This window comes from Bos indicus x Bos taurus, chromosome 5 (genome assembly GCF_003369695.1).
Source record: "Bos indicus x Bos taurus breed Angus x Brahman F1 hybrid chromosome 5, Bos_hybrid_MaternalHap_v2.0, whole genome shotgun sequence".
NCBI classification, from domain to species: Eukaryota; Metazoa; Chordata; class Mammalia; order Artiodactyla; family Bovidae; genus Bos; species Bos indicus x Bos taurus.
Genome location: NC_040080.1, coordinates 68,556,116 through 68,572,320, shown reverse-complemented (window position 1 = coordinate 68,572,320; position 16,205 = coordinate 68,556,116). Strand labels below are relative to the sequence as shown.

Below are 16,205 nucleotides of genomic sequence, written 5' to 3'. Positions count from 1 at the left end.
ATGTAATAGTATTTATGCATTCTGTATGTGGGCATTGAGGCTCATAGTTGTTAAGTACACTCGACAGAGGCATTTTCCTATTGTATGTCAGAGCTAGGATCATATTCAGGTAAGCAGTTCTGCCTTGCAAGCCATGCTCTGAAAGAAGGATCTTTGAAGAAATAGTAGTAGTGCTGATTTAGCACATAACTTTCTTTTAAGTTCAAGCCATCACACAATTTCTTATTAGTTTTAATGACATTCCTATTTGAAAAAATAGATGGCATTCCCATTTTATAGGTTGAAAAGGAAGGTAAGTGATTCAGTTGTAATAACATGCACAGCAATGTGGTTTAGCTTAGCCCTCGTCATTTCAGGTGTCTCTCATAAATGATTGCTTTATTTTGCCTATAGTGTTTTTGTCTGTTTTGGGTATTAGCACTTGGAGCCTTAGAATATTGTATGTTTCAGGAAAAATCATTTGAAGGATAATACATTTCTATTTCCTATCATTATGGTCTGTAGGTGGCAAAGGCACTTATGTAAAATCAGCACTTTGGTTGTACATTACTAGGCATCAAGCAAAAGCACTCCTGGATTTCTATACCCACCAAAATTGCAGTATTGTAGGAAAATGAATGGAAGTATAAATTTTGGGTGAAGGAAGGAGGCAATAGTGGTTCTTAAAAGAGGCTTATATTTGCTGCCAGGCAATCCTTAGAAACCAGTGGAGCTTTCTTGGCTAAATCTCCAGGGTCGACTTCTTAACTGAATGGAATGTAAAAGGTACATTCATCATGAAACACTGATGTATTGAGTGAATTTTATAGCTATTGTTTCCATTTAGAAAAATGTGAGAACCAGGACTATATTCCAAAGTCTTTGCTTTGAAGTTACCTAAAAAAAATGTGAATTAATTGGACTAATCTTATGACTGGCATATAAAAATGCAAAGTAAATAAACTTTACTTTTTAGATATTCATTTGGCTACTTAAGGTCTTGGTTGTGACATATGGAATCTTCCACTGGGACGTGTGGGCTTCTCTCCAGCTGCGGCGCTCAGGCTCAGCAGCTGCAGCACACAGGCTTAGTTGCCCCTTGGCATGTGGGATCTTAGTTCCCTGACCAGGAATTGAACCCATTTCCTGCACTGCAAGGTGGATTGCTAACCACTGGACCACCAGGGAAGTCCTGTAAGTCTATAAACTTTTGATAATTTTAAAATGGGAAATACAGATTCTATTCAGTGGGTAGATTCTAATTCAAATAACATACACAGTTAAGTGTGGTGTGAAATACTATAATGTCATGGTATTGGATATGTGGTATAAAGTGGATCCAAATGAATACCAATAATAAAAATGAGTAGAGATTACCACCTCAGCTTCTGGATAATATAATACAATACCACAGGATTATTGGTAGGGTCACATGATTATCTCTTAAATTTGCTACTATATATTGTATGTACAAAATATGTACACACACGGATCCCTTATACTTTAATATGCATCTATATTTATCTAATCTCAATACTGATATCACTGTCTGCCTGCCTCAAAGAATATTGCAATAGCAATATTCTTGACTAGCATAAATGCTAGTCAAGTTGGACATTATTATTGGATAAAACCAGCAACGTAGTGAAATTTGTGGCTCAAGATGTCATATTTAGTAGGGTTATTGTAATAACCTATCAGAAAACAAAGGATAATTAATTTTGGAAGATGCATTTGCTTCAATATAAAATAGGGAAATTAAAAGTAATAACAATACTTAGGATAATAATAATATTGTCATAATAACTTGTCTTTGTAGAGCATAGATATTTACAAAAACTTAGTCTACCCTGACTTTGGTATTTTTAACATACCTCTTCCTTCTGGCTTTTTCCAATCACCTGTTCAAGTCTCTCGCTACCATTTTGTCTTTACTTCCCTTTTCAGTATTGTTTCTTAAAAGAGTGATTTAGTCTGTTTCCATTTTCTCATCTCCCATGCTCCTCACTTCATTTTGTATCTCTCCACACGCCAGCCTGTGCACCGTACTTTCCACTGATATTCTTAGCCACTGAGTATAGCAGACATTTAGTTGTTTAAAATAAAAAAGTAATGAAACCTCCATTAAAAAGGATTCATTTGTTCTGATTCTAAAATCAAGGCACAGATTCCTTCATTGAACATATGTTGATGTTCTGTGATGTAGGTATTCTGTGTGCTGGCACAGTGATTAATGGAGAGGAACTTGGACTTCCCTGGCAGTCCAGTGGTTAAAGCACTGTGCTTCCAATGCAGGGACACAGGTTCAATCCCTGGTTGGAGAAGTTCCACATGCTGTGTGGTGGGGCAAAAAAAAAAAAAAAAGTGGAGAGGATTTGTCCTTATAGAAATAACATTTTAGCGAGAGAAGAAAATAAATACCTCAAATATGTAAATAAATGAATAAAATAATTTCAGATTATAATAAATGGAGGAAATACAGATGGTCCCCAACTTTAAATGGTTTGCATTCATATAACTTTGAATTTGACTATACTTTCAAACTATACTTTGAATTTTGAATTTTTTTCTTGTCTGGCAATATGTGGTACAATACTTGCTCCTGATACTGGAAAATATGGGTGAATTGAAGCTTCCTGTTAGCCATATGATCCCAAAAGTAAATAGCTGCTTCACTTAGAATCATTCTGTACCCATACTACCATTCTGTTTTTCATTTTCAATATAGCACTCAATAAATTTATGAGATATTCAACACTTCATTGTAAAATAGGCTTTGGTGGTTTAGTCACTAAATCATGTCCAACTCTTGTGACACCATGGACTGTAGCCTGCCAGGCTCCTCTGTCCATGGGATTCTCCAGGCAAGAATACTGGAGTGGGTTGCCATTTCCTTCTCCAAAATAGGCTTTATGTTTGCCCAACTGTAGGCTAATGTTGGGCTTTCCAGGTGGTGCTAGTGATAAAGAACTTGCCTAACAATGCAGGAGACTTAAGAAACTTGGTTTCGATCCCTGGGTCAGGAAAATTCCCTGGAGGAGAGTATGGAAACCCACTCTGGTATTCTTGCCTAGAGAATCCCATGGACAGAGGAGTCTGGTGGGCCACGGCCCACCGGGTCATGAAGAGTTGGACACAAAGCGACTTAGCATGCATGCAAAGGCTAATGTAAGTATTCTGAGCATGCTTAAGGTAGGCTGGTCTGAGCTCTGATGTTTTGTAGGTTAAGTGTATCAAATGCATTTTCAATGTACACTGAATTAATCTGGATGTAGCCCCATTTTAAGATGAGGAAGATCTATATGACAGGATATTAAGAACAAGAGAGAGTGGGGTGGGTGTCTCTGGACTCTGAAGGGTAAGATGCTCAGGAGTTGTTCTCTGTGGAGGTGACCATGAACTGAAACTGACCATGCAAAGACTAGAGGGAGAGCTTTCAAGGCAGAGCTAACATTTAATTTGGGTTCTAGAATGAATTTGGCTGCAAGGGGATTGGTTTACACCCTTGAAGTTTCCAGGGTGAAATCTGAAACTGGCCTCCATATGTGGAGGGTGAGGAGGGATGCACAAGGGAGATTGGTAAGTGGAGCATTTAACAAGCAAGGGAACTTACACTGGAGGCTTGTCTTAGGTGCTGGATGAGGGAAATCATTCCTCAGCTGCCCAGCAAATCTTAAGAGGCTTTACTAGGGTTCAGTCATGTATTCAGTCTGGATGGTCTTAGCAGCACACATCACCTCTCAAGGTACATCCTTGGAGTAGCTCTCCCTGTCGGCACAGTGGGCAGAATATACATTCCTAGGACAGGGAAGGAAGCTGCCTGGGTACAGCTTGAGTATCAACCAGCAGTCATGTCCTCCTGATTACCTCCTCTGACAAAGGGACAGAGGGAGGGCCAATGTGTCTGAAGTGTAAAGATGGAGGGGAACATGGATGTGAATTGAGGTCAGAAAAGTCAAGCAGGGAGATGATGTTGAATGTTCTCTCCAGTGAGAAATTTAGATTTTTACTCTTATTTCAATACGCAGGTAAATTTCTAGGGTTTTCAGCAAAGAGCAGGGTGTGGTATTATTTGATTTACATTTTATAAATACCATTCTGGTCCCTATCAGGACAGAAGGAACTTATCAGTTGGAGCATTCTATTTCAAGGTTAAATCCCTTTACTAGATTTGGCTGTTAAAGTTCATGCCATCGTAATTTGTTGACACAAGGTTGATATGAATGTTAGATCAGTGTAGAAAAACGTCATATAAAAAGACTTTTGTACTGAGCTGGCCAAAAAGTTCCTTTGGGTTTTTGTAACATGGAAAAACTCAAATGAACTTTGTGGCCAACCCAATATACATTGCCTTATATGACCATTATTAAGGCTTCCCTGATGGCTCAGTGGAGTAAAAGAATCTACTTGGAATGCAGTAGACACAGGAGACTCAGTTTCTATCACTGGGTTGGGAAGATCCCTTGAAGAAGGAAATGGTAACCCATTCCCGTATTCTTGCCTGGGAAATCCCATGGACAGAGGAGCCTGGCTGGTTATAATCCATGGGGTCGCAGAGTCAGAAACGACTGAATGACCAAGCGTGCCTAAACACACACATACACATGACCTTTACTTCCACAAATAAGTGCCTTAAGCTCTAGGAGAGGCCAGGTGATTGGGTTCCAGGCTCCAGCTTTTTATCTTCTTGTTTATAAGTCTTTCCCACCTTTTTTCCCTTTCCATCTTCTTTATATTAGTTAAACCTGCCTTCTGTTTTTATGGTAAAGTGATTTTTCTAGGAGCATAATAGTTTCTTGCTTATTTATAATTGAAATACACTTTTAACATCAGTGTGGGGGCAGAGGGTTCTAACACCATTCAGACATCTGAACGGATATAACTGAAACATAGTACAGATGAGAAGAGCAAAAGAAAGTCTGGAGATTTAATTGTCAGTTCTCTACTTTGACAGCTTTTCACTTCAACATCCTTCACCGCCAAGGTTAGCATTTCTCAATTATTCTATTTCCCCTGTCTTGCCAGCGGCTGCTGCTTGGGGAGCAATTTCAAGGTTTCATCCTCTCTGTGAATTTATCCTTCAGTTTCCAGTTTCTTCTTCTCACAGCTTTTGCTGTTCTAAAGTTCACTTAAATGTTGCTTTAAAAAAAAAAGAAAAAAACAAAACAACAGTGTGACAATTTTGAAAGTGCATTCAACCTTTGACTACGGGGGAAATTTTTAGACTGAGACCTGGTGTTTAGCACCTTGAATGAGAAGTGAGTGCCCCCACCCTCTGTGCTCTTGTACAAGGTCAGGAAGAAGCATACCATCCAGCCTATTTTCTTTAGGGTTTTCTTCCTGGGTGCTGCCCCTTCGTGGAACATCAGTCATCACTCTGTTACATTTCAGTTTGCTCAATCTTGGTTGTTATTTTAAAATCAGAATAAATCACATTCCAGATTGGATTTCTCCCTTTTCTTTTTCTTCTTCGCTTTGTCTTATCTTCCCCTCCCCTACCCCTATCTCACTTTCTTCTTTCTGTGGGTCTTTTCCTAGTTTCATCCTAAAATAGTGACATACACTTGCTTCCTGCTCATGTTGGCAATGGCATGATATCTTTGGCTCTACAACATGATGTGACCCACGTTCAACAAATACTCTCTTAGTTATTGAGCTGAACCTTGGGCCAGGCTCTCTTTTATTGTTCAGTTGCTAAGTCATTTCTGACTCTCTGTGACCCCATGGACTGCAGTGTGCCAGCCTTCTGTGTCCTTCAGTACGTCCCAGACGTTGCTCAGATTCATATCCATTGAGTCGGTGATACTATCTAACCATTTTGTACTCTGTCGCCCACTTATCCTCCTGCCCTCAGTCTTTCCCAGCATCAGGGTCTTTTCCAATGAATTGGCTGTTTGCATCATGTGGCAAAATTATTGGAGCTTCGGCATCTATCCTTCCAATGAATATTCAGGGTTGATTTCTTTTAGGATTGAGTGGTTTGATCTCCTTGCAGTTCAAGAGACTCTCAGGCTCTAGGTATTTTCAAATGTATGGTTCACAGTCCCTATCTTTAGAAATCTTGTATGACAGTAAGGGATGGGGATAAGTAAATAGAAAATTATATTACAGTGTGACATGTGCCTGGTCTATATAGAGTAGGGCTTTTAACATGCTGCTGCTGCTGCTAAGTCGCTTCAGTCGTGTCCGACTCTATGCGACCCCATAGACGGCAGCCTACCAGGCTCCCCGTCCCTGGGATTCTCCAGGCACGAACACTGGAGTGGGTTGCCATTTCCTTCTCCAATGCATGAAAGTGAAAAGTGAAAGTGAAGTCGCTCAGTCGTGTCCGACTCTTAGCGACCCCATGGACTGCAGCCCACCAGGCTCCTCTGCCCATGGGATTTTCCAGGCAAGAGTACTGGAGTGGGGTGCCATTGCCTTCTCCGGCTTTTAACATGGTCTTGACCAAATCCTGTAGAAGGAATTCTAAGCTACACCCTGACCAATGAATAGAAGTTAGCAGTTTGAAGAGTCTGTGGCACATGGAGATGGGTGACATGTTTCAGGTGACATGGAGATTTAGTTGGAAGATGTAGAGGAAATTTTGTAGAGTTAAAATATTGACTATGAGTGTACATGGAGAGAGAGTTGGGGAAGAATGGTGTAAAGTAAGATTGGAGACAGAAAGACAGAAAAAGTAAAGTTATTGTTTTTAACTCTGATACCAGTACAAGTTTTTTTTTTTTTTTTTTTCTTTCCCTTAAACCTAGAAGAGAATCGTGTGAAAGTTGCAATCACATGAAGGGGGTCTCATGATCATAGTTACATGTTTGGCTACAATATAGAGTGTGCTATACGGGTTTTCCTGGTGGCTCAGATGGTACAGAATGTGCCTGCAACACGGAAGACTTGGGATTGATCCCTGGGTTAGAAAGATCCTCTGGAGGAGGGCACAGCAACCCAATCCAGTATTCTTGCTTGGAGAATCCCATGGACAGAGGAGCCTGGTGGGCTACAGTCCATGAGGTCACAAAGAGTCAGACACAACTGAGTGACTAAGCACAGCACACATAGAGAATGCGTTTCGCTCAGTTAGCAGTATTTATCAGGTACTTCCTAAGTACTAAACATGACAAACAGAATCATATGAAAAGCAGACAAAGATTCAGCCTTTGGTTCCCAAGGACGACAATATTGGCAGCAGGAAGTCCAGTTAGGAGGCTGCGTGTTGCCCATGAAAAATTTTGGTGGCCTGAGCTGCAGTATTGCAGCAGGGATGTGTGCATAAGTAAGAGATATTCAGAAAGCAGTATTGACAGAACGTGGTCATTGACTGGATAGGGGTAGGGGTGGTATGAGAGGAAAGGCAGGGGTCTTTACAGACTTCCATATGTTGACCTCCTTTCTCCTTCCTTTTTCAGTTTGACAGCCTGGTGACTTTGTGGGTGTTTCTGTTTCCATATGTCTAGTTATCTGTTTGACCAGTTGTCAGTTCTGTCATGCCATGTGGTCGGGGAACAATGATAGGGAAAATACAATGGGTCATTGACCTTGTAGCAGAGGCCATTTGCTATGGGAAAGCTATTATCAAGAATTATGCTAAGCAGCTCTTCTTGTCAGATGAAGTTTGCTAAACTGTTCATTCTGTTATAGGTTATGCAGTACAATATTGTTGCAGGGATTGGATGTAGGAGAGGAGGCAGGATGGTGGCAAAAATGTGAGAAAAAGAAGAATCTCATAACAAAGCTAACAGTAAGAGTGCCAAAAAACCACAAAGGTAATAGAATGGAAGATTTTAAATGGGAATTAAATGGGCACTTGAGATTGAATATCCCTAAACCAGATTGTTTTTCTAAGATACTTCCTGAGGACATTAGTATACTGTATTACGCTGTGAAGAAAGGTTTCTAGACAATGCTGTACACTCAGATATGCCTCTTGTTTCAAAAAGTCTGGTTGCACCCAGAGTTTTGTAAATCTACTTGCCCCCTTTGTTTTTCAATACTGTATTAACATTCTGTGAAGTGATGCCTCGCAGGACACACAGATTTGGGAAATGCAGGTCTAACAAAGTTATGGCCGTAGTAATGGTTAACACCTATTGAGCATTAATTATCTTGTATGTGTAGTGGTAAATTCTTTCCATGAACTAATTCCTTTAGTTTTTGTACCAACAACTATGAGATAGATATTATTCTCACTTTGGTTGCAAAAATACTTAGTTAAGTAATTTATAAAGTCATATAGATAGTAGGCAATAAGCCAGATTTTAAACCAAGCCATCTAATCCAAAGGTCAACACTTATTCCTTTGTACATTATCTAAACACGTCACAAAACCAAGGTCCATGGAGGACTTGCAGCTGTTGGGTCCACTGAAATTCCCTTCAATCATCTCATGCATGGATGGGCCTCTCATGTACTCCAGGAACAACAAAACATCCAAATGACTGAACACTTTCCAGGCTCATAGTCATTGAGCCCTTATACATGCCAGCCATGGGGCCAGGCTCTTCACATACATACTCCATATGGCAGAAGAAAAAGTTGAAGCAGGAGATCCAGAAACTCACACAAGATTACTCAATCAGAAGCCAAGAGAGCCAGACTCAAATCCAAACAGTCTGATTCAGGAGTAAGTCTGGAGTCTGTGTTCTTAGTCACACATTGCTGCCCCCTCAACATCTGAATCAGTGTGAACAATCTCTCCAGGCCAAGAAGTGTAACTGTGTATCTGTATTAAATATGCATAAAATATCAATTTATTTTTAATCCATTTATTGGTATGAGTGACTCCTCTTCAAAATTATACAGTCATCATTGCTACCACAGAGTCATACTTTTGGAGACAGAATGTTTTGGAAGTGAAGGTGTGAGCAAAAAGATAACATGGAGGACTCAGGAGGAGGAATCAGGCTAGGTGAGGAAGCGACCTCACAAACTTGCACTAGAACTAAGACAAGAATGCAGGTCAGATAAGAATGGAGTTCTGTCCATTCAGGATTGAATCTGGGGAGGTACAGTGTGATGGATGTATATTTTATCTCCCTCATAAATAAAATGCGGATGGATTATATTTTATGTTTTGCTTACCCCTTAGCAATATAATAGTTAATGTAAAGATTTTAGATTAAGGCAATTTGGTGTTTGAGTTTTCACTCTATCATTAAACACAAATTTAATGTAATTTCTGTCCTTCATCATCTACAAAATGGGGATAGACATACCAACATCCCCAATTTGTCCTGAAGAACAGTTGAAATAATGTTGTATTCAGTGCTACAGAAAGTAGGTGCTAAACTTTTGTTTTGGGTAGCTATTATTTTATTATAACATTGCTTTGTTTTCCTGTTTTGTAGTCTCAACTTGCAAATGTTAACTTGCTATTTTTCATTCTCCTGTTTCATTTTTCTTCTACTCATAAAGTACAGCATGGTAGGTTCCAACAATATTAAGACACCTGTGTTTCAGCAGTAGTGATGTCGTACAGTAAAGTGACTTTTAAAAAGCACATTAGAAATAGTAGATTTGAAATGATTTTATTCTGTGCAGGAATTCATCAAATACGTTTTATCTCAACTGTTTACCCTGACCGTTTGACTTGGCTTTGAAGAAGAATTTTTTAAAAGTAAAACAAATCACTTACTTAAAGATTATTCAAACAGCTGTGCCTTGAATTTTTTGAAAAAGATGAATCTATATTTATATGGAGAGAAAAATAGTAATGTTTTTTGGTTGGTTTCAGCTGTCATTAAGTGAAACAAGGTTGATAGAGCTAGGGCCTCTCTTATCACTTGCATTGTATCAAGGTACTTTGTTTGGAAAACTTTAATCTTTTTTCTGTTCATAATTTATATGCAGAGAACAGTATTTTAATATAAGAAATGCAAATGTAGGTGTTAAAATGTCATAGGAACTTGTACCATGATTATAGTGGATAAACAGTGGGTTCACATACTTAAGATTTTTATTATTATTATTATCATTTTTTACAGGATGAGTAAGAGATACTTACAGAAAGCAACAAAAGGAAAACTGCTAATAATAATATTTATTGTAACCTTGTGGGGGAAAGTTGTATCCAGTGCAAACCATCATAAAGGTAAGTTCTTCTCATTTCTTCCTCGCTGTCTATGGAAGGAAACTCTGTTTAATACAGACTATTGTGTTCTGCCTTTACTGGTGAGTTACTTTTACTAAATATGGGTCTGCCCATTGCAGTTCTTTTCAAGTGAAGATGCAGAGATCCTAATATGGCTTTGATAGGGAATGAATGAGTATTAAAATGTTTCCAAGATTACTGTCACTTCTGCAAATAATATTCAGAGTACAGAACTGTGAATCTGCTTTATTCCTACCATTTCCATTTTTAAGATGTTAAAATGTTGAGTTGACAGGCAACAAAGATGAGTTTCAACGTGTAATTATCCAATAATGAAAGCACCTTTAATAATATTTATCTTAATAATATGTATACATGTGAATTTCAGTACTTTTTGTAGGTCATATTTCTTCATGCCAGAGTATATCTTTGGCCACTATTTGGGTTTTACCGCTAGTATGATATTAAGCAGGTTCAATCCTGCCATGAAACAGGGGAAGGGAGGATATTTGTCTTATTTATGTGTGTTAAGCTTGATAGCTCAAAATTATGCCTCTTTCTGTTCTCTTTCCTGAGCATGAGACTCAGCATAGTGAATAAATACTTTTTCCTAAATGAATTAAAATGGGCTATTTCTGGACTGTTCCTACCATAATTAAGTATTCATAACCTGAAAAGTCAATTTAGATTTTTCTGTGAAATATGATTTTACAATCTAGTTCTTTTTCCTCTGTAAAGTCCACAGATTAGCAACTTACTTTCTTATTTTTGATTAGAGTTAAGCGTGCCTTGAATTTTGTTAACACTTAAAATAGTTACACGTGTGCATTTAATTAGCATTACATGGAAGAAGTATGCCAGGGAGGGAAAGATGTGGTGTGACACTTACAAACACTTATAAATCTTTCCCCCCTATGTTTAAAACAAAAAAGTCACCTTTCAAAATATGAATTTTATAAAAAGTTTCTTCATATTTCACAATCCTGTTTTTGCCCCACTGTGCATGTTTTCTTCTTTTCCTTAGTATAGCTCACAGATCCATAAATAAAGCTTAAAAATTTTTAAATAAGGGTTACTGGTATAATATTAAAACAACATTAAACAACAACAACAACAACAACAACAATCCTGTTGTTGACTGAATCCTGTTCAATCCTGTCCAACACTTTGAGACCCCATGGACTACAGCATGCCATGCTTTCCTGTCCTTCACCATCTCCTGGAGATTGCTCAAACTCATGTCCATTGAGTTGGTGATGCCATCCAACAATCTTGTCCTCTGTCATCCCCTTCAGCCTTCAATCTTTCCCATTATCAGGGTCTTTTCTAATGAGTCAGCTCTTCCCATCAGGTGGCCAAAGTATTGGAGCTTCAGCTTCAGCATCAGTCCTTCTAATGAATATTCAGGATTGATTTCCTTTAGGATTGACTGGTTTGATCTCCTTGCAGTCCAAGGGACTCTCAAGAGTCTTCTCTAGCACTATAGTTCAAAAGTATCGATTCTTTGGCACTCAGCCTTCTTTATGGTCCAACTGTCACATTCACACTACTGAAAAAACCATAGCTTTGACTATATGGACTTTTTTGGCCAAGTAATGTTTCTGCTTTTTAATATGGTGTATAAGTTGGTCATAGTTTTTCTTCCAAGGAGCAAGCATCTTTTCATTTCATGGTTGCAGTCAGCATCTGCAGTGATTTTGGAGCCCAAGAAAATAAAGTCTCTCACTGTTTCCATTGTTTCCCCATCTATTTGGCATGAAGTGACGGGACCAGATGCCACGATCTTAGGTTTTTGAATGTTGAGTTTTAAGCCAGTTCTTTCATGCTCCTCTTTCACATTCATCAAGAGGCTCTTTAGTTCTTCTTCACTTTCTGCCATAAGGGTGTTTTCATCTGCATCTCTGAGGTTATTGATATTTTCTCTCTGCAATCTTGATTCCATCTTGTGCTTCATCCCAGCCTGGTATTTTGCATGATGTACTCTGCATGTAAGTTAAATAAGCAGGGTGACAATATACAACCTTGACGTAGTCCTTTTCCAATTTTGAACCAGTCCTTTGTTCCATGTCTAGTTATAACTGCAGCTTTCAATATTCACCTTTTAAAAAGGGGCAAACTACTGGGGCCGAGCCCCCTGATTTGGACTTCACTAGAGAAGACACCAGTTTTCCAGTGGTCATGTATGGATGTAAGAGTCAGACTGTGAAGAAAGCTGAGCGCCGAAGAATTGATGCTTTTGAACTGTGGGGTTGGAGAAGACTCTTGAGAGTCCCTTGGACTGCAAGGAGATCCAACCAGTCCATTCTGAAGGAGATCAGTCCTGGGTGTTCATTGGAAGGACTGATGCTAAAGCTGAAACTCCAATACTTTGGCCACCTGATGTGAAGAACTGACTCATTGGAAAAGACCCTGATGCTGGGAGGGGTTGGGGGCAGGAGGAGAAGGGGACAACAGAGGATGAGATGGCTGGATGGCATCACTGACTCAATGGACGTGAGTCTGAGTGAACTCCGGGAGTTGGTGATGGACAGGGAGGCCTGGTGTGCTGTGATTCATGGGGTTGCAAAGAGTCGGACATGACTGAGTGACTGATCTGAACTGAATAGAGAAGACATATCATCCATATGGTCCCCATGGATGGTCATCCCAGTGCACCTTCTCAGTCTATAAAAATAGAATTGAGAGAAATGGGAGAGATTCATAGTAATTGTGAGTGTCAGTCCAGCAAAACAAGGGCTCATGATAAGGATGTTTTCTCATCTCCAAAGCCAAGTCGTGGGGTCTCTAAGAGAATCAATCAAAAGGACTGCTCCATAGTGAATACTGCATACAATTTTTAGAGCTGCTTTTAAGAACTTATAAGTTGTGCTCTGTTCTGTGCTAACCTCAAAACAAAGATCTTTTCTTACTTTTTGCCAAAAAAAAAAAAAGAATGTTTCTTGAACATATGAGATTGACTCAGAAAACCTACTCAAAGTGCCAAACCCAGTGCAGTATAGAAATGACTTTTGAGTTGTTTTGCTGATCCATTTCCACCCTATAAGAATATTTTGGAGGAAGAATGTAGGAAAAATTTCTCTTCCTCTTTCCCCTTTTCCTTTCTTTCTTCCTTTTATATTTTCTATGCAAATATTCCTTTTGTTTAAACTATTTTACATCTAATAAGTATTATTTACATATTATTTGACATGTACATAATATTTTAATTAATGTACATACAGCAATACGTGAACTGTGAAATTCCAGATGTTCAAGCTGGTTTAGGAAAAGGCAGAAGAACCAGAGATCAAATTGCCAACATCCGCTGGATCATGGAAAAAGCAAGAGAGTTCCAGAGAAACATCTATTTCTGCTTTATTGACTATGCCAAAGCCTTTGACTGTGTGGATTACAATAAACTGTGGAAAACTCTTCAAGAGATGGGAATACCAGACCACCTGACCTGCCTCTTGAGAAACCTGTATGCAGGTCAGGAAGCAACAGTTAGACCTGGACATGGAACAACAGACTGGTTCCAAATAGGAAAAGGAGTACGTCAAGGCTGTATATTGTAACCCTGCTTATTTAACTTCTATGCAGAGTACATCATGAGAAAAACTGGGCTGGAAGAAGCACAAGCTGGAATCAAGGTTGCCAGGAGAAATATCAATCACCTCAGGTATGCAAATGACACCACCCTTATGGCAGAAAGTGAAGAGGAACTAAAGAGCCTCTTGATGAAAGTGAAAGAGGAGAGTGCAAAGGTTGGCTTAAAGCTCAACATTCAGAAAACTAAGATCATGGCATCTGGTTCATGGCAAATAGATGGGGAAACAGTGGCTGACTTTATTTTTGGGGGCTCCAAAATCACTGCAGATGGTGATTGCAGCCATGAAATTAAAACACACTTGCTCCTTGGAAGGAAAGTTATGACCAACCTAGACAGCATATTAAAAAGCAGAGCCATTACTTTGCCAACAAAGGTCCATCTAGTCAAGGCTATGGTTTTTCCAGTGGTCATGTATGAATGTGAGAGTTGGACTATAAAGAAAGCTGAGCGCCGAAGAATTGATGCTTTTGAACTGTGGTGTTGGAGAAGAGTCTTGAGAGTCCCTTGGACTGCAAGGAGATCCAACCAGTCCATTTTGAAGGAGATCAGTCCTGGGTGTTCATTGGAAGGACTGATGTTGAAGCTGAAACTCCAATACTTTGGCCACCTCATGCGAAGAGTTGATTCATTGGAAAAGACCCTGATGCTGGGAAAGGTTGAGGGCAGGAGAAGAAGGGGACAACGGAGGATGAGATGGTTGGATGGCATCGCCAACTCGATGGGCCTGGGTTTGGGTGGACTCCGGGAGTTGGTGATGGACAGGGAGGCCTGGCATGCTGCGGTTCAGGGGTCACAAAGAGTTGGACACAACTCAGCTACTGAACTGAACTGAATATTTAGGACATATTCTTAAAAGAACACAAGTGTGCTCATCACCCGATTGAGACATGTAACATTTCTAATTCTTTTGAACATGTGTCTTCCACTCTAATTTCATTTCTTTGCCTCCTTACCTAAGCTAATCCCTATTCTAAACTTTGTATTTATAATTTCTTTGCTTTTATTTATAATTTTACCATGTATCTGTGTATATCCACATGACATGCTGCTGAATTTTGTTATTGATTTACATAATAGTGTTATACTGTGTTTTTATAATTTGCTATTTTGCCAAATAGTATATTTGTGACATTCATTACATTTGATGGTAAATACCTGTGGTTAATATTCTTATTATTTAATGTTGCTCTGTTTTTTTTTTTTTTTGGCTTCCCAGGTAGCTCAGCTGATAAAGAATTCTCCTGCATTGCAGGAGACCCCAGTTTATTCCTAGGTCGGGAAGTTCCCCTGGAAAAGGGTTAGGCTACCCACTCCAGTATTCTTGGGCTTCCCTAGTGGTTCTTTGGTAAAGCATCTGGCTGCAATACAAGAGACCTGAGTTCGATCCCTGGGTTGGGAAGATCCCCTGGAGAAGGGCATGGTAGCCCATTACAGTGTTCTTGCTGGGATAATCCCCATGGATAGAGGAACCTGGTGGTTACAGTCCATACATGAATATTTTGTGTTCTTGTCATTATGAACTAAGTTTCTATGAATATTCTTGTGTATCTTTCCTGTTGTACATGTGCAAGGGTGTCTCAAAGGCACATTCCAATGAATAAACTTCTAGGTCATGGGGCATTGCATATCTTCAGTCTTGCCGGATTCTGTCAAATGGGTTTTCAAAGTAGTACTAAGAAAGTTTTTCAATTATTTCTTTTTATTGAGGTATAGTTGATTTATAATACTAGATTAGTTTCTGGTATATAACACAGTGATTCAAAATTTTTATGGATTATATTACATTTAATGTTATTATAAAATGTTAGCTACATTCCCTGTGCTATATACTATATCCTTATGGCTTATTTTATACATAATAGTTTGTGTCTCTTAATCCCCAACCCTTATTTTTCCCCTCCTCTTTTCCTCTCTCCACTATTAATCACTAATTTATTCTCTATATCTAAGAGATTGTTTCTGTTTTACCATATTCATTTGTTTATTTTAATAACATACAATGTTTGTCTTTCTCTCTCTGACATATTTGACTAAGCACAATACCCTCCAGGTCTATCCATGTTGTTGCAAATGGCACAATTTCATCCTTTTTATGGCTCAGTAGTATTCCATTGTGCATACATACCACATCTTTATACATTCATCTCTCTATGGATATTTAGGTTGCTTTCAAAACTTGCCCATTGTAAACAGTGATGCAATGAACATTCAGAAGCATGTATCCTTTCAAATTATAGTTTTCTCTGACTATATTGGTAAAATACCCTGGAATAGAATGGCTGCATCATATAGTAGATCTATTTTTCCATTTTGGGGAAAGATTCCATCCTGTTTTCCATACTGGTACACCAATTTACATTCCCCTTCTCACCAACAGTGTACAAAGGTTGTTTTTTCTCCATATCCTTGTGAACATTGATTACTTGTGATCATTTTTGTGATAGCCATTTGACAGGTGTGAGGTGGTATCTCATTGTGATTTCACTTTGCATATCCATGATGATTAGTGATGTTCATCTTTTCATATGCCACTTGGCCATCTGTGTGTTTTCC

General features: G+C 38.9%; 1 protein-coding gene across 2 annotated transcripts in view; it reads left to right on the top strand.

Annotated features, from left to right (window-relative positions):
• Nucleotides 1–16,205, top strand: part of FAM19A2 (family with sequence similarity 19 member A2, C-C motif chemokine like) — a 564,697-nt gene that overhangs the window by 381,542 nt on the left and 166,950 nt on the right. The window contains exons 1-2 of one of the 2 annotated variants that reach the window (XM_027542410.1): nucleotides 7,642–7,739; nucleotides 9,957–10,063. In XM_027542410.1, coding sequence (XP_027398211.1) covers nucleotides 9,958–10,063 — 106 coding nt within the window. In that variant the 5' untranslated portion in view covers nucleotides 7,642–7,739; nucleotide 9,957. Of the gene's footprint in view, nucleotides 1–7,641; nucleotides 7,740–9,956; nucleotides 10,064–16,205 lie in introns of those variants that run through there. The other variant, XM_027542409.1, reaches the window with a different exon arrangement.